Source organism: Molossus molossus, unplaced genomic scaffold (genome assembly GCF_014108415.1).
Source record: "Molossus molossus isolate mMolMol1 unplaced genomic scaffold, mMolMol1.p scaffold_m16_p_1, whole genome shotgun sequence".
Lineage (NCBI taxonomy): Eukaryota > Metazoa > Chordata > Mammalia > Chiroptera > Molossidae > Molossus > Molossus molossus.
The window spans coordinates 195,100,489-195,115,029 of record NW_023425344.1 but is presented as its reverse complement, the minus strand read 5'-3'; the positions used below and the strand labels follow the sequence as shown (position 1 = coordinate 195,115,029).

The 14,541-nt window shown below is 58.1% G+C and overlaps 1 protein-coding gene across 1 annotated transcript in view; it reads right to left on the bottom strand.

Moving 5' to 3' along the window:
• Positions 1 to 1,129: 1,129 nt before the first annotated feature.
• Positions 1,130 to 14,541, bottom strand: part of CGNL1 (cingulin like 1) — a 152,534-nt gene continuing 139,122 nt past the window's right edge. The window contains exons 15-19 of the mRNA XM_036280333.1: positions 7,514 to 7,597; positions 6,740 to 6,864; positions 5,382 to 5,490; positions 4,838 to 5,001; positions 1,130 to 3,848 (exon numbers count right to left, since the gene is read on the bottom strand). Of these exons, the coding sequence (XP_036136226.1) occupies positions 3,719 to 3,848; positions 4,838 to 5,001; positions 5,382 to 5,490; positions 6,740 to 6,864; positions 7,514 to 7,597 (612 nt within the window). The 3' untranslated portion in view covers positions 1,130 to 3,718. The remainder of the gene's footprint in view (positions 3,849 to 4,837; positions 5,002 to 5,381; positions 5,491 to 6,739; positions 6,865 to 7,513; positions 7,598 to 14,541) is intronic.

Here is a 14,541-nt window from a genome sequence, read left to right as displayed (position 1 = left end):
CATGCAGGAGGCAGCCCATTAGAGTTTCTCTATCTCCCTCCCACCCTCTCTCTCTAAAATCAATAAAAACATATTTTAAAAGTTTTAAAAAGAGCTGCCTTGCAGGCGGAGCTGCAAGAACCTGCCAGGGCTGCCGAGGGACCCAGGGGAACAGCAGCAGGAAGCCATGACCACGTGAGAACCGGAGGCATGAGGAGGAGGCTGCAGGCACGAGGGAGCCCACAGTAGGAGCCACAGGGGGAGATGCCGCACAGAGCCGGGAGTGACAGCGAGAGAGGCCCCACCCCACCTGCTCCCATCAGCTGACCCCCACCACAGCGGTCATCAGTCACAGAGGGACCCGCCTCGAGAGGACAGGGCAGAAAATGGGTCTGCGGACAGTAAAAGCAGGACAGGTCCCTTCTCCGAAGAAGTAACTCTCGTTTCCTAGACAACGGAGACCATGGTACCAATTGGCAACCTGCTGTGGATCAAGAGAGATTAAGTGCGAATCTGAGGACAAGAGAACCCATTTTAGTTTAGGAACAAGGGACACACAGGAGCTGCCTCTTTATTCTCCATTATTAACACACCTCTCCGTTGGCTGTTTTCTGGGAATGGGTGGTTTGGATGTCTCAGCATCACAACCATCCAGGTACATTGGTTCTCCCAGTGTTCCCCACTGACCCACTCCCCACACCCGTCTGTTCCAGAAACTGGTCTTGGGCCTGGAATGCCGCCATGTTTCACCTCCCCGAGCAGCTTCCAGCCCTTCACCTCAGCCGTTTCTTGGCAGACACGGAGCCAGGCTCTGGAGAAGTCAAAACAACGGGCGAGCTGAGGTTCCCGTCAGGTGACACGTTTATTGAAAGGCAATCTTGCTTGACCCAGGAGTCCGCTTACATAGAGGCAGCTGCAGAAGAAGGTCTCTTCCCCATGACAAACCCAAGCAATCAAACCAAACCCGAATGCAGAAACCCAGCAGGATGAGCCGACTGGCATTGTCCAAGGACTCCCAGAAGCAGAAAAACAAAATGAAAGATACGTGATGATTGTCTCCTCCGCATTGCATTCGGCCACATATTTATTAAATAAAATATTTTCCTTCCTTTTAAGCTAGCTAAAGAAAATATTCTTGAGTAGGGTTAGTTCTTAAAGCAACAAACAAAAAACCATGTGTATATAATAAAATCAAAGAACGAGCATGTCAGGGCTGGAAAGAACCTTGAGCCCTGGGCTCCGTTTACTCTGGGAATCGGGCTCAGCGGGCGCGTGCCCCGCGGGATCACCGGGGTAAGGTAAGCCGGGGCTTGACAACACCTCTCAACGCCCAGTCTGGCACTCTCCCCACCCCAAAACTATGCTGCGCTCACCCAGCTCACCGCCAGCTCCCGTAACATGCAAAATGGCCCGTTTTTAGGGTCAGGCTGCAAGTCTTCTGAGTGGTGATCTCCGCTCTCTTCATGGGCAGGTCTCTCCTCGCAGCCAGCCCAGGGGTACCAGAATGAATTGGCCAAAATGAGGGGCAGGGACTTTCTCACAAAGCAAGACAGGCACTTCCTCACCCGCAAAGCTCTTGGGCCTCAGAGCTCTCTGACCCCAGCCCGGGTTAGGAGTGGGCTGGGGAGTCACGAGGTAGGCTTCCTGGCGATACCTCGTGACGGCGGAAGCAGCAGGGGAGTCAAGAACATACTGAGGGTCAAATAAACCCTGGGAGTTCTAGGGAGCCAGCCAACCGTCTGCAGGCTGGTTCCACCCCCAAGAGGACAGAGGGGCTCCCGGGCTGGGTACGGAGGGCTCATGCTCTGTGTCAGTTTGTGTAACTATTGTCTATCACCTCCTTTCCCCTGACTGTGCTCCAGAAGGGGTGTGCTTTTGATCCATTTTACTCACTGTTATATTCCCAGTGCCAAGGACCATGCCTAACACGTTGTGGATGCCCAATAAATATTTGCTAAATGAATGAATGGCTAAAGGGAGGACTCTCTCCACACCCCAAATCAGAGGTGGAGGGTTTGGTTCTCCTGCTCCAGAGGCCTCACCTGTGTGTGAGGGAGTGGGTGGGGGTGGGGATTACACCTGCCCTTAAACCAGGCTGGTCACTCTGAATCCTGTTCTGTGGGCTCTGTGACATGGGGTAGGGAGGGCACCGAGACTCCCTGCTCCCCATGGCAACTAGCATGGAGTGCTCAGTCCACAGGCCTCCCATCTGTGAGGATGCCTGGGCACGCTGCCGGAAGAGCAACACTGTCATCTCCGCCCCAGACATGTTCACAGCTCACAGGGTTCTCTCCCGGGCCGACCTGCGGGAGCCCAGACTGGACCTGGCCTCTGGTGTGCCTGGCAACGGTCACCGCGGGAGGAGACACCAGGAAGGCCAGGAGAAGGGCCGGGGCGCCCTGCATCCTCCCAATGCCACCGTCCTGTAAGTCTGTCCCTGCAATGTGGCCTTGCCCCAGACCTCACCAGTGCCCGTCACGCCCTGCCTGGTGCTGGCCAATGTCCCCGTCCCAGGAACTGGGAAGGAGCCTTCCCGTTTGCACAGATACACCTGTCTGACTTCCGTTTCTTTCCTCCCTCCCTTGACATGAACCTGAGCGCTTGCTCCATCCACCTGCTGTCTGCACATCCCCCAGCTTCCCTTCTCCTCCTTCCCACTCAGACCCACACACACCTGCGTATCCCTCCGCCTTGTCCCTTTACCAGCGACCTTACTGGACACCACCTGCCTCTTCCTCACCCCTAAGCCCATGAGCCCTGTCCCCATAGCCTGCTATTCCCCACCCAACAACCACCCATCCAAGGACCAGGAGCCCAGTTCAGAGCCCTGCTAGAGGCGGAGGGCAGAAAGGACCAATAAGAAATGACAGGAGGGCCCCATCCTTCCAGAAACCACATCATTTGTCAAAAACCTTGCTTGCCCGTCTCCCTACCCCCTGTGCAAAAGAAACTGCAATGGTGACTGGGAACTGGTCTCGGCATGGTTCAGAAATTGTAACAGAATTTTAGATACAATAAACAGCCGAGGCCAAGTGGCCTCCAACTCTCTTCTTCCATCAGCAAGTGGTCCACCAAGACCACCTGAGGTTCCCTTCTCAGAGTTAACTGTCCCTTGTCATCATGACAGTTCTCCTTCTCCAACTCTGACGTCCGAAGTGGTCTTTACTCTACCTTCTTTCTCTCTCCTCAATACTTGAAATCTAGTAGCTTCACATTTAAAAAATAATAATACTCAATACAGACATGTGAACTTGACAAACAAGCCCCCCGGAAGCCTCTGTAACATTCCGAAATGTCATGAGAAGGTCTGGCTTGAAATACGCACAGCCTGGCCATGGCTTCCCACCACGCACCGTGGCCATTAACTATAACTAGCATTTTGGACCCTTTCTCCTGGGGGGGGGGGCAGGAGCAGCAATGCAAATGGCCTGGCAGAGGGCTGTACAGAGAGGACTTCGGCCTGACAAATGGTATTTTCCAAACACCCCAGTGGGAGGTGGCTGCTAGGCCGCAGGCGTCTCAACATCGAAACTGCAGTAGCTCCTTGTCCAAGGTAAAGGGCTCCCACCCGGCCTCCAGGAGGCACGGAGCCTGGAGGACTCAGCTGGTCAAGCGCCGAGGCAGCGCGGTGTCTCAGCTCCGACGGTGCCGTCTTTCCCGCCTCCTGCTGTGGGCGGCCGAGGGTCCCTGGGAGGCATGGCAGGCCTGGCAGGCCACCTCCACAGCCCCGGCAGGGGACTCAGAGCTGGCTGGTGGCATCCTTGGGGAAGGTGTAGCTCAGCGGCACCTCGTAGAGGCTGCCCCCCTCGGTGCTGAGGTCGTCATCATCGTCCATGTCATCCAGCACTTTACTAGGCAGCTGCTTCAGCCTGCTGAGACAACACGGTCGTGAGTCCTGGCCCTGGCCTGGGGTCAGCTCTGATCTGGGGACGAAGGAAAGGTCTCGGGTCCCTGCCTCTCCACCCCCCTGAGTGGCGGGGAAGCGTGTGAACTTACCTGGTCTGCACCTGCTAGATCCTTCAGCTGGGACAAGGTCAGTAGTACTGATTTTTCCTTTTGCCTCAAGTTCCAACATGGCTCACCAGGGGGCTGTTGCTAATCCCATCTTAATTAAAATTTTTGATGTCCACCAGGGATTGTTTTTTGCATTATTTTCTAAAATACTGCATTTACTATTATCTGTCTTGATCACTGAGATTTCTGGAGCCCCCTTAAATGTTGCACCCTCGTGCCAGCTATGGGGCTGGTCCTCGGTGGACAGGCCCTGTTTATAGGACTCTCAAGGGGCTGGAGTCTTCTGTCCATTAATAGGAAAACTACTGGCCCCGCCAGCATAGTCAGCCTCCAAGAAAGGCTCAGCCCTGTGGAGGAGCATGAACCTAATCCACCCCTTACCCCAGTGCCCACAGAGTGACCCTGGGGCAGGGAAAGCGACACCCCACCCCATTCAGCCGTGGAGCTATAGAGACAATCCTCTCCTGGATCCCAGGACATCCCTCATGAGGACACGGACCAAAGCATAACCTCAGTTCCCCCGAAGTCAGGTAGACATGAGGGTGCTAAGGGCTGACGGGGGAGCCGCCCCCTCCCTGGTGGGGGAGCTATATGACATGCCCTAGCCTCAGTTTCTCCTCATGCACCACAGGGGTAACATCTGCCTGGCCGACACCGGAGCGCTGGTCCGGGGATGAGACCCTCCTGAGCGCCTGGGGCGACTGAAGTGGACACAGCCACTCCCATCTGTAGGACAGGATGACCCCCAAACGGCGACAAGGAGAAACGGGCTTGAAGCAACAGGCGTGAGGGTAGCCTGGAAGCAGGGACTCTCCTCAGGGTCGGGGTCGCCGCACTTGCCCACCTGAGGTTCTTCTTCATGGAGTTGAGCTGTCCCTGCAGCTGCTCATTCACGTCCACCTGCTCCTCCAGCTCCCTCTGCAGCTTCTTTTTAGCGCTTTCCAGCCTGTCGATCTCCTCCTCTGCCTCCTCCACCTGCCGCTTCATTGCTTTCAAGCGCAAGCTCAGCTGCGTCGGGAGAGAGGGGTTAGCGCTGTGGCTCACGGCCTGGCTGGGACGGGCAGAGCCCGGCGTGGCCAGCCGGTGACCCGGCCACCTCCAGGTCACCAAGGCACGCGAGGCGGGCAACCAGTCTCACGGGAAAGTGGAGATAAGCCTCTGTGACAGACAAGTCACTTTTTACAAGTCAAGTCCAGGGTCTGAAGTTTGCTGAGATCCTACTAAGGCAGCCTGGAGAGGCCCCACTCTGTGCTCTGACTGGGTGGAGGGAAGGACAGGATCAGTCCACCACAAGCCCATCGCCCGCCCACAGAGGCCTCGCCGCCCTCTTGCTTCCCAGCCCAGGACGTACAGTCTCATCTGAAATGAACTTGCAGAGGGTCCCTCACCTGGTCCTTCTGATCCATCAACGACAGGTGCTCGTCGTCCACCTGCATCACCAGCTCCTTCACCTTCCGCTCCAGCCGCCGGTTGCTGAGCTGGAGGCTGCTCCGGTCCCTGGGGGGTGGAGGAAGCAAAACTGAGGGCTGCCTATCCCAGCCCCCCAGGAAGCCCAGCCCAGGCTGTGGAGGAGGCACGCCCAACCGGGGCGGCCTGGTCCACTCAAGGCTGAGGGTCAGAGAGACATGCGACTACAGGAGGAAAGTGCTGGTCATGGGACAGATGAGGAAACGGGGCTCTAAGAAGAGATGTGGCCTGCCCCAGGTTGCAGAGCCCATGAGGGGCAGAGCTGGGACTGGACCTGCCCTGAGTTCTTTCTGTCCCGAGCTTTACTGTGTAAGACCGAAGGTCACTGTCAGACTGCTAGTCCGGGCTGCTGCAGCCCAGCCTCCAAAAATCCTCCTGATAACCGAGAATGTGAAATGTCACCCCCACAGGTATGCACGCCCACACCCCTCCTGGAAGGACAGGGGCCGCACGTAAGAACTGAGGTTGGTCACGTTCAACCTGGTGCTGCCCTCGGGCTGCAATCGGAGAGCTAGCTATAAAGAATCACAGTATTGGAAAGGTATGTGGTCACCTGTTCCTCCCATCCTCTGGGGCGACCTGCCCAGCCCTGACAGATGGCCACTCAGCCTCTGCGGAGCGGAGTGAATACTCTCGGCCCTCGGGGCAGAGGCAGCCCCCTTGCCTCTAATCTGGCTCAGACTTCAGCTTAGAGGCAGTTGGTCCTACTGAGGCGATGGGGAAACGAGCAGCAAGGGCGGGAAAGTGCTGTGGACGAAGAGCAGGAGTCCTGGGGCTTAGTCCAGCTACACTGACACTCAGCCAGGCTGCTTTCCTCAAGCACTTACTTGGATGGGTCTCAGTTGTCTCATCTGTCAAGTGGGAATAACAACAGCAGCAAGGTTGTACTTGCTCTGCCTTCCCCACGTGAAAGCTCTGAGGATGTGAAGATACAAGTGTGAAAGCACTCGGGCCACCCTGGCCGGCTCGGCTCAGCGGTTAGAGCGTGGGCCTGCAGACCAGGGAGTCCCGGGTTTGATTCCAGCCAAGGGCACGTACCTCAGTTACAGTTCGTCCCTGGCCCCAGTTGGGGTCATGTGGGTGGCAACCAATCCGATGTGTCTCTCTCACATCAATGTTTCTCTCTTTCTCTCTCTCTCCCCCTCCCACTCTGTCTGAAGGTGAATGTAAAAATATCCTCGGGTGAGGATTCATAAAGAAGAAGAAGAAGATCTGAAAGCACTCGGCAGCGTGCTGGCCACTGCCCGCCAGGCCTCCGCGCCGCAGGGGGCAGGCTCACCTCTCCTCGCTCTCCAGCCGGTCCTCCAGCTCCGCGATCCTGGCCTCCATCTGTGCCACCAGCCCCTCTTTGCTGGACCGGTAGGAACCTTCCAGGTGGATAATCCGGCTCTTTAAGTCCTTGTTCTGGAATGAGACAGGGAGACCCTGGGCTGCGGGCACCACACTCTCTCCGAGCAGAGGACAGGTGGTACCAGCGCGGGGCAGTGACTGCGAAGAGCCGGCCCTCCACCCGGGACGGGCAGCCCCCGGGGATCCGGGAGCCAGGGGTGTTCCAGAGAAAGGCCCCAGTCCCGCAGGCCAAGAGAAGGGATCAGGTCCATTCCCTGTGAGCCCGAGTGAAATCTTTGCCGTGGGCTAGGAATCCTGGACACTGACCTGGGCCTCACAGAAGCCCACTGGCAGGAGAAATAGGCCCCTTCACCAACACCACATACCATAACCGGGGAGAATTGACATGAATGGCACATAAAAGAAATAACGAGTCAGCTGTGTGAGTGACCCATGTGCTTTTAACACGGGTTCTCTACTATTCCCTTCACGTTAGCATTTAGCCCATCTGAGGATCTAGAAAGCACTTGCAATCCCACCTCCCCAGCTGTAACTTCCAAGCATTTTAATCTCTCTGAGAAAATCCCCTCTGGAAATAGTCTTAGCAATACCTCTCTGGGGAGAGGTACACCGAGTTCTTTGGGTGCTGTGCAAAGGAGGAGCCACTGAGGGTGCCAGTCCAGAGCCTCGGCGGGGGGGTGGATCATGGGCCAGCTGTCCTCACCTGTCTCTCCAGGGAAATCTTGTCACACTCCAAGTCTTGTCTCGCAGCTCTCTCCTGAAGTAGCTCGCTCCTCATCTGCTCCATCTGCACCGCACAGAGCAGAAGCCGGGGGTGAGGAGCTGTCCCTAGAGCCTCTGTGCGGAAATGGCTTAGAGACGGGCTCAGGTCCTCTGCGTGACGGGGCCTCCTGCCACCCTCTCCTCGGGCGCTGGAGCTGTGTCTTAGATACGCTTGTTTCTCGATGATTGCAAAGATAATGATACGAACAGCGATAACAGACGTAGCTAACCCTGCTGTTGTGAATCAAATTGTGTCCACCACAAGAGATGCACGGAAGTCCTAACCCACCCACCCCAGTGCCTCAGAGGTGACCTCCTTTTTGAAGAAGGTCTTTACAGAGGTAATCAAGTAAAAAATGAGGTGGGCCCTAACCCGATATGAGTGGTGTCCCTATTAAAAGGGGAACTGTGGTGCAGAGAGAGACCCGCGGAGGGAAGTCGGAGGTCTGCCAAGTTCAGGAACGCCAAGGATCGCCAGGGAACTCCCAGAAGCCAGGAGGAAGCAAGGAAGGATTCCCCCATGGGTCCAGGGGGAGAACGGCCGACGCTGACCTCAGACCTTGCCCTCTGAGACAATAAACCTCTGCTGTTCTGGGCCACCCAGTTTGTGGTACTTTGATACAGCAGCTCTGAAAACTGAAACACCCGCTTAGCACTCCACACACTCTCCTGTCACATCCAGAACCCTAAGAAACAGGTAACATGCTCCTGCCGAGGACGTTGGCGCTTGGAGAAATCAGTCAGGTTACACAGAGACCGACCACCCCAGCTTGCCCAGCACGGAGCTGTGGTCAGGACGCAGGACTTTCAGTGCTCACACTGGGAAAGTCCCAGGCAGACCGGGACAAGTCAGTCACCAACTCGCCCGAAATCCACACGACCAGTAGCAGGCGGAGCCGGCGCCCCCCAGCTGGACTTCTGCGTTGCAAGTTCAAGCTACAGAAGGGCTTCCAGTGAGCATACCTCAAACACTGCTGGCTTTCTCCCTCCTTACGCCAGAAACAGAAGTCAGCAAGAATACTGGGCATCTCCAGGTGACCTGACAAAGGCTACACATTACTGAGGGCTTCTTCCATATTAGTAGGAATTGAGCCTAGCTGAGCAGCGTCCAAAAAGAAATCCAGTCGTGGGCCTGGAAATTCAGCATCTCTGTTTCTCGTGCCCAAGGGCTTTTTTTTTTTATCCTCTCCCGAGGACATTTTTTGATATTTTGTTCAGATAGAGTGGGAAGGAGAGAGAGAGAAACAACGTGAAAGGGACACATCAAGTGGTCGCCACCTACACGACCCAAACAGGGCCGGGGACAAACTGCAACCGAGGTACATGCTCTTAGTGGGAACTGAACCCGGGTCTCTCCAGACCGCAGGCCAACGCTCCAACCGCTGAGCCAAACCGGCCAGGGCTCCAGCGGGCTTTCAGCTGCAATGAAGTGAGCATCAGAGACAGAGACCCAGAGCTGCTCCCGGGACTGTTCAGCGGAGCCAGGAGAACAAAGAAGGTGAGCCAGGGAAATACAATGGTCCCTTCCCCCCTAAGGCTGGGGTCCAGCCTGGGTTAAGGTATACACACGGGGGGCCCTGAGGCCTGGAGAGCATTTATAACAACCTGGCTTCACTTGGATTTCCACCACCTGTGCAGGCTCCCTAATAAGTGAAAGATAAGCTCACCCTGTCCCCACCTGGAGAAAAAGACCTGGGGGTCCCGGAAATAGTGAGAGGAGACACCACCACGTGGGGCCAGGCTTGCGCCTGCTCCCACCTACCCCTGCCCGACCACGGTGTGTGCACGGAATGACAAGCAGCAGTGTGGCTGGCAGAGGGGGGCAACCGCGCATGAGACTGGCCTTGAGTCGGACGTGGAGGGCTCGATTACCACAGGGGGCAGCTGGGATGCTGCCCTCAGGTGACAGGGTAACTTATGGTTCAAAAAATAAAAACAGTAATAATGCTCACATTTTTGCATTCCTGCCTGGCAGGCTTTGAGGTCATGGGGGTTCAGATCTGTACAGCAGAGGACACTTCGGCCCAGGGCAGCTACACACGTAACTGGAGGAGACAGGACTGGAACCTGGGCCGAACCCGCTGCTCACTGCCCACCATACCACCTGCTCTCTCCGGATCAACTCAGTGAAAAGGCTTCGAACAGACCTAGGGTTCAAGTACAGCTGTCACATAGAAGCCGGGACTGGAGGAGGCTGGTGCACAGCAGGGAAAAATGCCAGCCATGCAAAGGGTCAGCGGCAGAGCAGGTGAAACTCCGCCCGGGGCCGTTCCCACTCCTCCTGGCCCCCGAGCCCTCGGGATCACATGCTGCGAAGAGGGGCCGGGAGGGCTCCCGTGACTGCCCTCTGAGCAGAGTCCTCGGTAACGAATGCGGGCTCACAGTCCTGCTGCCAGCGTGCTGTGACCCGGCCGGGGACACCCTGCTGGGGCGGCGTCCGCACGGCTGGGCCACAGAGCGTGTGCCTCCCGGGGGAAAGTGTTCCATTCATGCCCCTGGGCACCGGCGGGAACTTCACTGAGGACACAGTTAAACACCCACTGGGATGGGACGTCATCACCCAGACAAGCCGCGGTGGCCCAGCCTCCCTTCCTGGCTCCGAGTGTGACCTTGGTCATCTCACCCCTGGGAGGCAGACTCCTCGATTCTAAACAACAAGCTTAACGAGATGCCTCTAAGGACCCTTGGAACTGGCCTCTGACACAGCGAAAGCACACTTTGGAAAATCCTCCACCTTTTGGGGTGCTAGGTAGCTCCCCTTCTGAGGAAGCCGAGGCGCCCTCCATCGGAGGCTCTCCACACACTCGGCGTGTCCCCAGGGCAGACCGGCTCTGTCCAGGTGAGGTCTGTGACCGCACGTAGCGCGGTGGTCTGGAAGGACAGGGTGGGCTCGTCCTGTTGTTCAGACTGTACTGCCAGCAGCATGGGGGTGGGGCGTTTTCCCAAAGCGAAGGGATAAGAACCAGAGGCTTGTGAGAAAGAAATGTAGAACTTCAGCTGCTGTGGGACGTGAGGCCACCAAACACCAGAGGACAATAAAAGGCCGGCAGACCAGAGGCCCGGGCTCGTGGCAGCTGCACAGCATCTGCTTTCTGGGGGTCGGGGGTCAGGGGTCGAGGCGACTTCTGCAGCTGTGCTCCAGCTTGCGGACCAAGGAGGGAAGTACCAGGAATCAAGAGCCCCTAGCGACAGGCGCTGAGGGACTTCGCGTGTCTGCCTGGTGGCCCATTCGTCCACCGTCCTCTCCAGGTGGAAGGTTCAGAACGGTGGAGGCAGCCTGGGGATTCTAATCCAGGCTGAAAATCTGTTCCTTTTCTCCCGCTCAGCAAACCCCTAGGACCAGGGCTCTCAGGAAGGGCAGGTCCTACGGGGGAGGGGGGGGCGGGGGACCCTGGCGAGGACTCTGGAGCCCAAAAGGGAGCTGTGTCTGCAGTGGAGGGACTGGGGACAGCCCAGCAGTCACGCAGCCCTGGACCCCGGCCAGGATTCAGGACAACCCTGTGAGCCCGGCAGTCACGCAGCACTGGGCCCCGGCCGGGATTCAGGACAAACCCTGTGAGCCCGGCAGTCACACAGCACTGGGCCCCGGCTGGGATTCAGGACAACCCTGTGAGCCCGGCAGTCACGCAGCACGGGGCCCCGGCCGGGATTCAGGACAACCCTGTGAGCCCGGCAGTCACACAGCACTGGGCCCCGGCCGGGATACAGGACAACCCTGTGAGCCCGGCAGTCACGCAGCACTGGGCCCCGGCCGGGATACAGGACAAACCCTGTGAGCCCGGCAGTCATGCAGCACGGGGACCCGGCCGGGATCAGGACAACCCTGTGAGCCCGGCAGTCACACAGCACTGGGCCCCGGCCGGGATTCAGGACAAACCCTGTGAGCCCAGCAGTCATGCAGCCCTGGGCCCCCGGGATTCAGGACAACCCTGTGAGCCCGGCAGTCACACAGCATGGGGCCCCGGCCGGGATTCAGGACAAACCCTGTGAGCCCAGCAGTCATGCAGCCCTGGGCCCCCAAGATTCAGGACAACCCTGTGAGCCCGGCAGTCACACAGCATGGGGCCCCGGCCGGGATTCAGGACAAACCCTGTGAGCCCGGCAGTCACGCAGCCCTGGGCCCCGGCCAGGATTCAGGACAACCCTGTGAGCCCAGCAGTCACGCAGCACTGGGCCCCGGCCGGGATTCAGGACAAACCCTGTGAGCCCGGCAGTCACGCAGCCCTGGGCCCCCGGGATTCAGGACAACCCTGTGAGCCCGGCAGTCACACAGCATGGGGCCCCGGCCGGGATTCAGGACAAACCCTGTGAGCCCAGCAGTCACGCAGCACGGGGACCCGGCCGGGATACAGGACAACCCTGTGAGCCCGGCAGTCACGCAGCCCTGGGCCCCGGCCGGGATTCAGGACAAACCCTGTGAGCCCAGCAGTCACGCAGCACGGGGACCCGGCCGGGATACAGGACAACCCTGTGAGCCCGGCAGTCACACAGCACTGGGCCCCAGCCGGGATTCAGGACAACCCTGTGAGCCCGGCAGTCACGCAGCACGGGGACCCGGCCGGGATACAGGACAACCCTGTGAGCCCAGCAGTCACGCAGCACTGGGCCCCGGCCGGGATTCAGGACAACCCTGTGAGCCCGGCAGTCACGCAGCATGGGGCCCCGGCCGGGATTCAGGACAAACCCTGTGAGCCCAGCAGTCATGCAGCCCTGGGCCCCCGGGATTCAGGACAACCCTGTGAGCCCAGCAGTCACGCAGCATGGGGCCCCGGCCGGGATTCAGGACAAACCCTGTGAGCCCGGCAGTCACGCAGCCCTGGGCCCCGGCCAGGATTCAGGACAACCCTGTGAGCCCAGCAGTCACGCAGCACTGGGCCCCGGCCGGGATTCAGGACAAACCCTGTGAGCCCGGCAGTCACGCAGCCCTGGGCCCCCGGGATTCAGGACAACCCTGTGAGCCCGGCAGTCACACAGCATGGGGCCCCGGCCGGGATTCAGGACAAACCCTGTGAGCCCAGCAGTCACGCAGCACGGGGACCCGGCCGGGATACAGGACAACCCTGTGAGCCCGGCAGTCACGCAGCCCTGGGCCCCGGCCGGGATTCAGGACAAACCCTGTGAGCCCAGCAGTCACGCAGCCCTGGGCCCCGGCCGGGATTCAGGACAAACCCTGTGAGCCCGGCAGTCACACAGCACTGGGCCCCGGCCGGGATTCAGGACAACCCTGTGAGCCCGGCAGTCACGCAGCACGGGGACCCGGCCGGGATACAGGACAACCCTGTGAGCCCAGCAGTCACGCAGCACTGGGCCCCGGCCGGGATTCAGGACAACCCTGTGAGCCCGGCAGTCACGCAGCACGGGGCCCCGGCCGGGATTCAGGACAAACCCTGTGAGCCCGGCAGTCATGCAGCACTGGGCCCCGGCCGGGATTCAGGACAACCCTGTGAGCCCGGCAGTCATGCAGCACGGGGCCCCGGCCGGGATTCAGGACAACCCTGTGAGCCCGGCAGTCACACAGCATGGGGCCCCGGCCGGGATTCAGGACAAACCCTGTGAGCCCAGCAGTCATGCAGCCCTGGGCCCCCGGGATTCAGGACAACCCTGTGAGCCCAGCAGTCACGCAGCACTGGGCCCCGGCCGGGATTCAGGACAAACCCTGTGAGCCCGGCAGTCACGCAGCCCTGGGCCCCCGGGATTCAGGACAACCCTGTGAGCCCGGCAGTCACACAGCATGGGGCCCCGGCCGGGATTCAGGACAAACCCTGTGAGCCCGGCAGTCACGCAGCACTGGGCCCCGGCCGGGATTCAGGACAACCCTGTGAGCCCAGCCCTGCTCCCTCAGTGGCCTTAACTGAAAAATCTGGATCCCACCAGGAAATGGGCCTGGGGGGAGAGGAGCCCTCAGGAAGCAGGACCCGGGAGGCCTCCGCAGGTTCAAGATCCCCCGGGAGAGCCCCAGGCAAATCTCCAAAAAAAAGAAAAAAACAAACAAAAAAATAAATATGTCTACCCACCTCATCCCCTCAAAGAAGGCCATTAAAATGGAAATATAAAATAGATCAGAGTGTAGCACAGGAAGGAACACATGTGTAACCATAAAACTTAACAGTTACTGGGACCAGGCTGTCCATTTTTCTGGAGTCCTTTGGAAACCAAGGCTTTTGGCAAGTGTGACAAGCTTCCTGCAACTCTTCACAAAGGACAGCCTGACACTAATTCTAAAATAAAGCTGCCATGCGGAGCCTCGTACAGGGGACATCACGTGGCGTTGTGGGTAGCACTCCCAAGAACGGGCCTTCCCGTAGACCAGACACGTTTTAGCTGTGCTCACTTCAGTGGTCCCTCGGAATGGCCCAAGGGGTTGGGAATATTCCAAATCAGATCCTTTTTATCCTGAGCCACTCTGGCATTAAAAAAAAAAAAAAACAAAAAAAACAAAACAGCTCCTGGCTTAGCCAGCTTCCTCCTTTGGAATAGGGAAGTAAATCTGAGGCTGGGAAAACATTGCTTTGTATAAGCTCAGTGCCCCACGTGCTGTTTACCCCTCAGCTGTATTAAATAGACCAAATAAAAACTTTCCAGGCAAATTGAAAGCAGAACAGGAGCTGAAGGCAACGGTTTATCACAGCTGGACCGAAAGAATGCTAAATCCCGAGCATTCTGAGCAGAAATAAAGTATCAGATTCCAGCGGGGTTTATGTCACAGGCACCCATGACCTGAGCCAGCTCTCGGATTAGAAGCAGCTGCCTCTGGGGTAATGAAAAGCAAGAGATACTTATGATTACTAATAACAACATCTAACCTGTCACCTGTGTCTGCCAAGGGGCTGTAACGGGGTTGGGGAGCCTGCACTCCTGGCTGGCATTAAGAATGATACTCAGTCACAAGAAAGGAAAACTATTATCAACCAACTGTACACACGGGGTTTCTGAACAGCTGATATAACGGAGGCAGTGCTGAGACGAGGT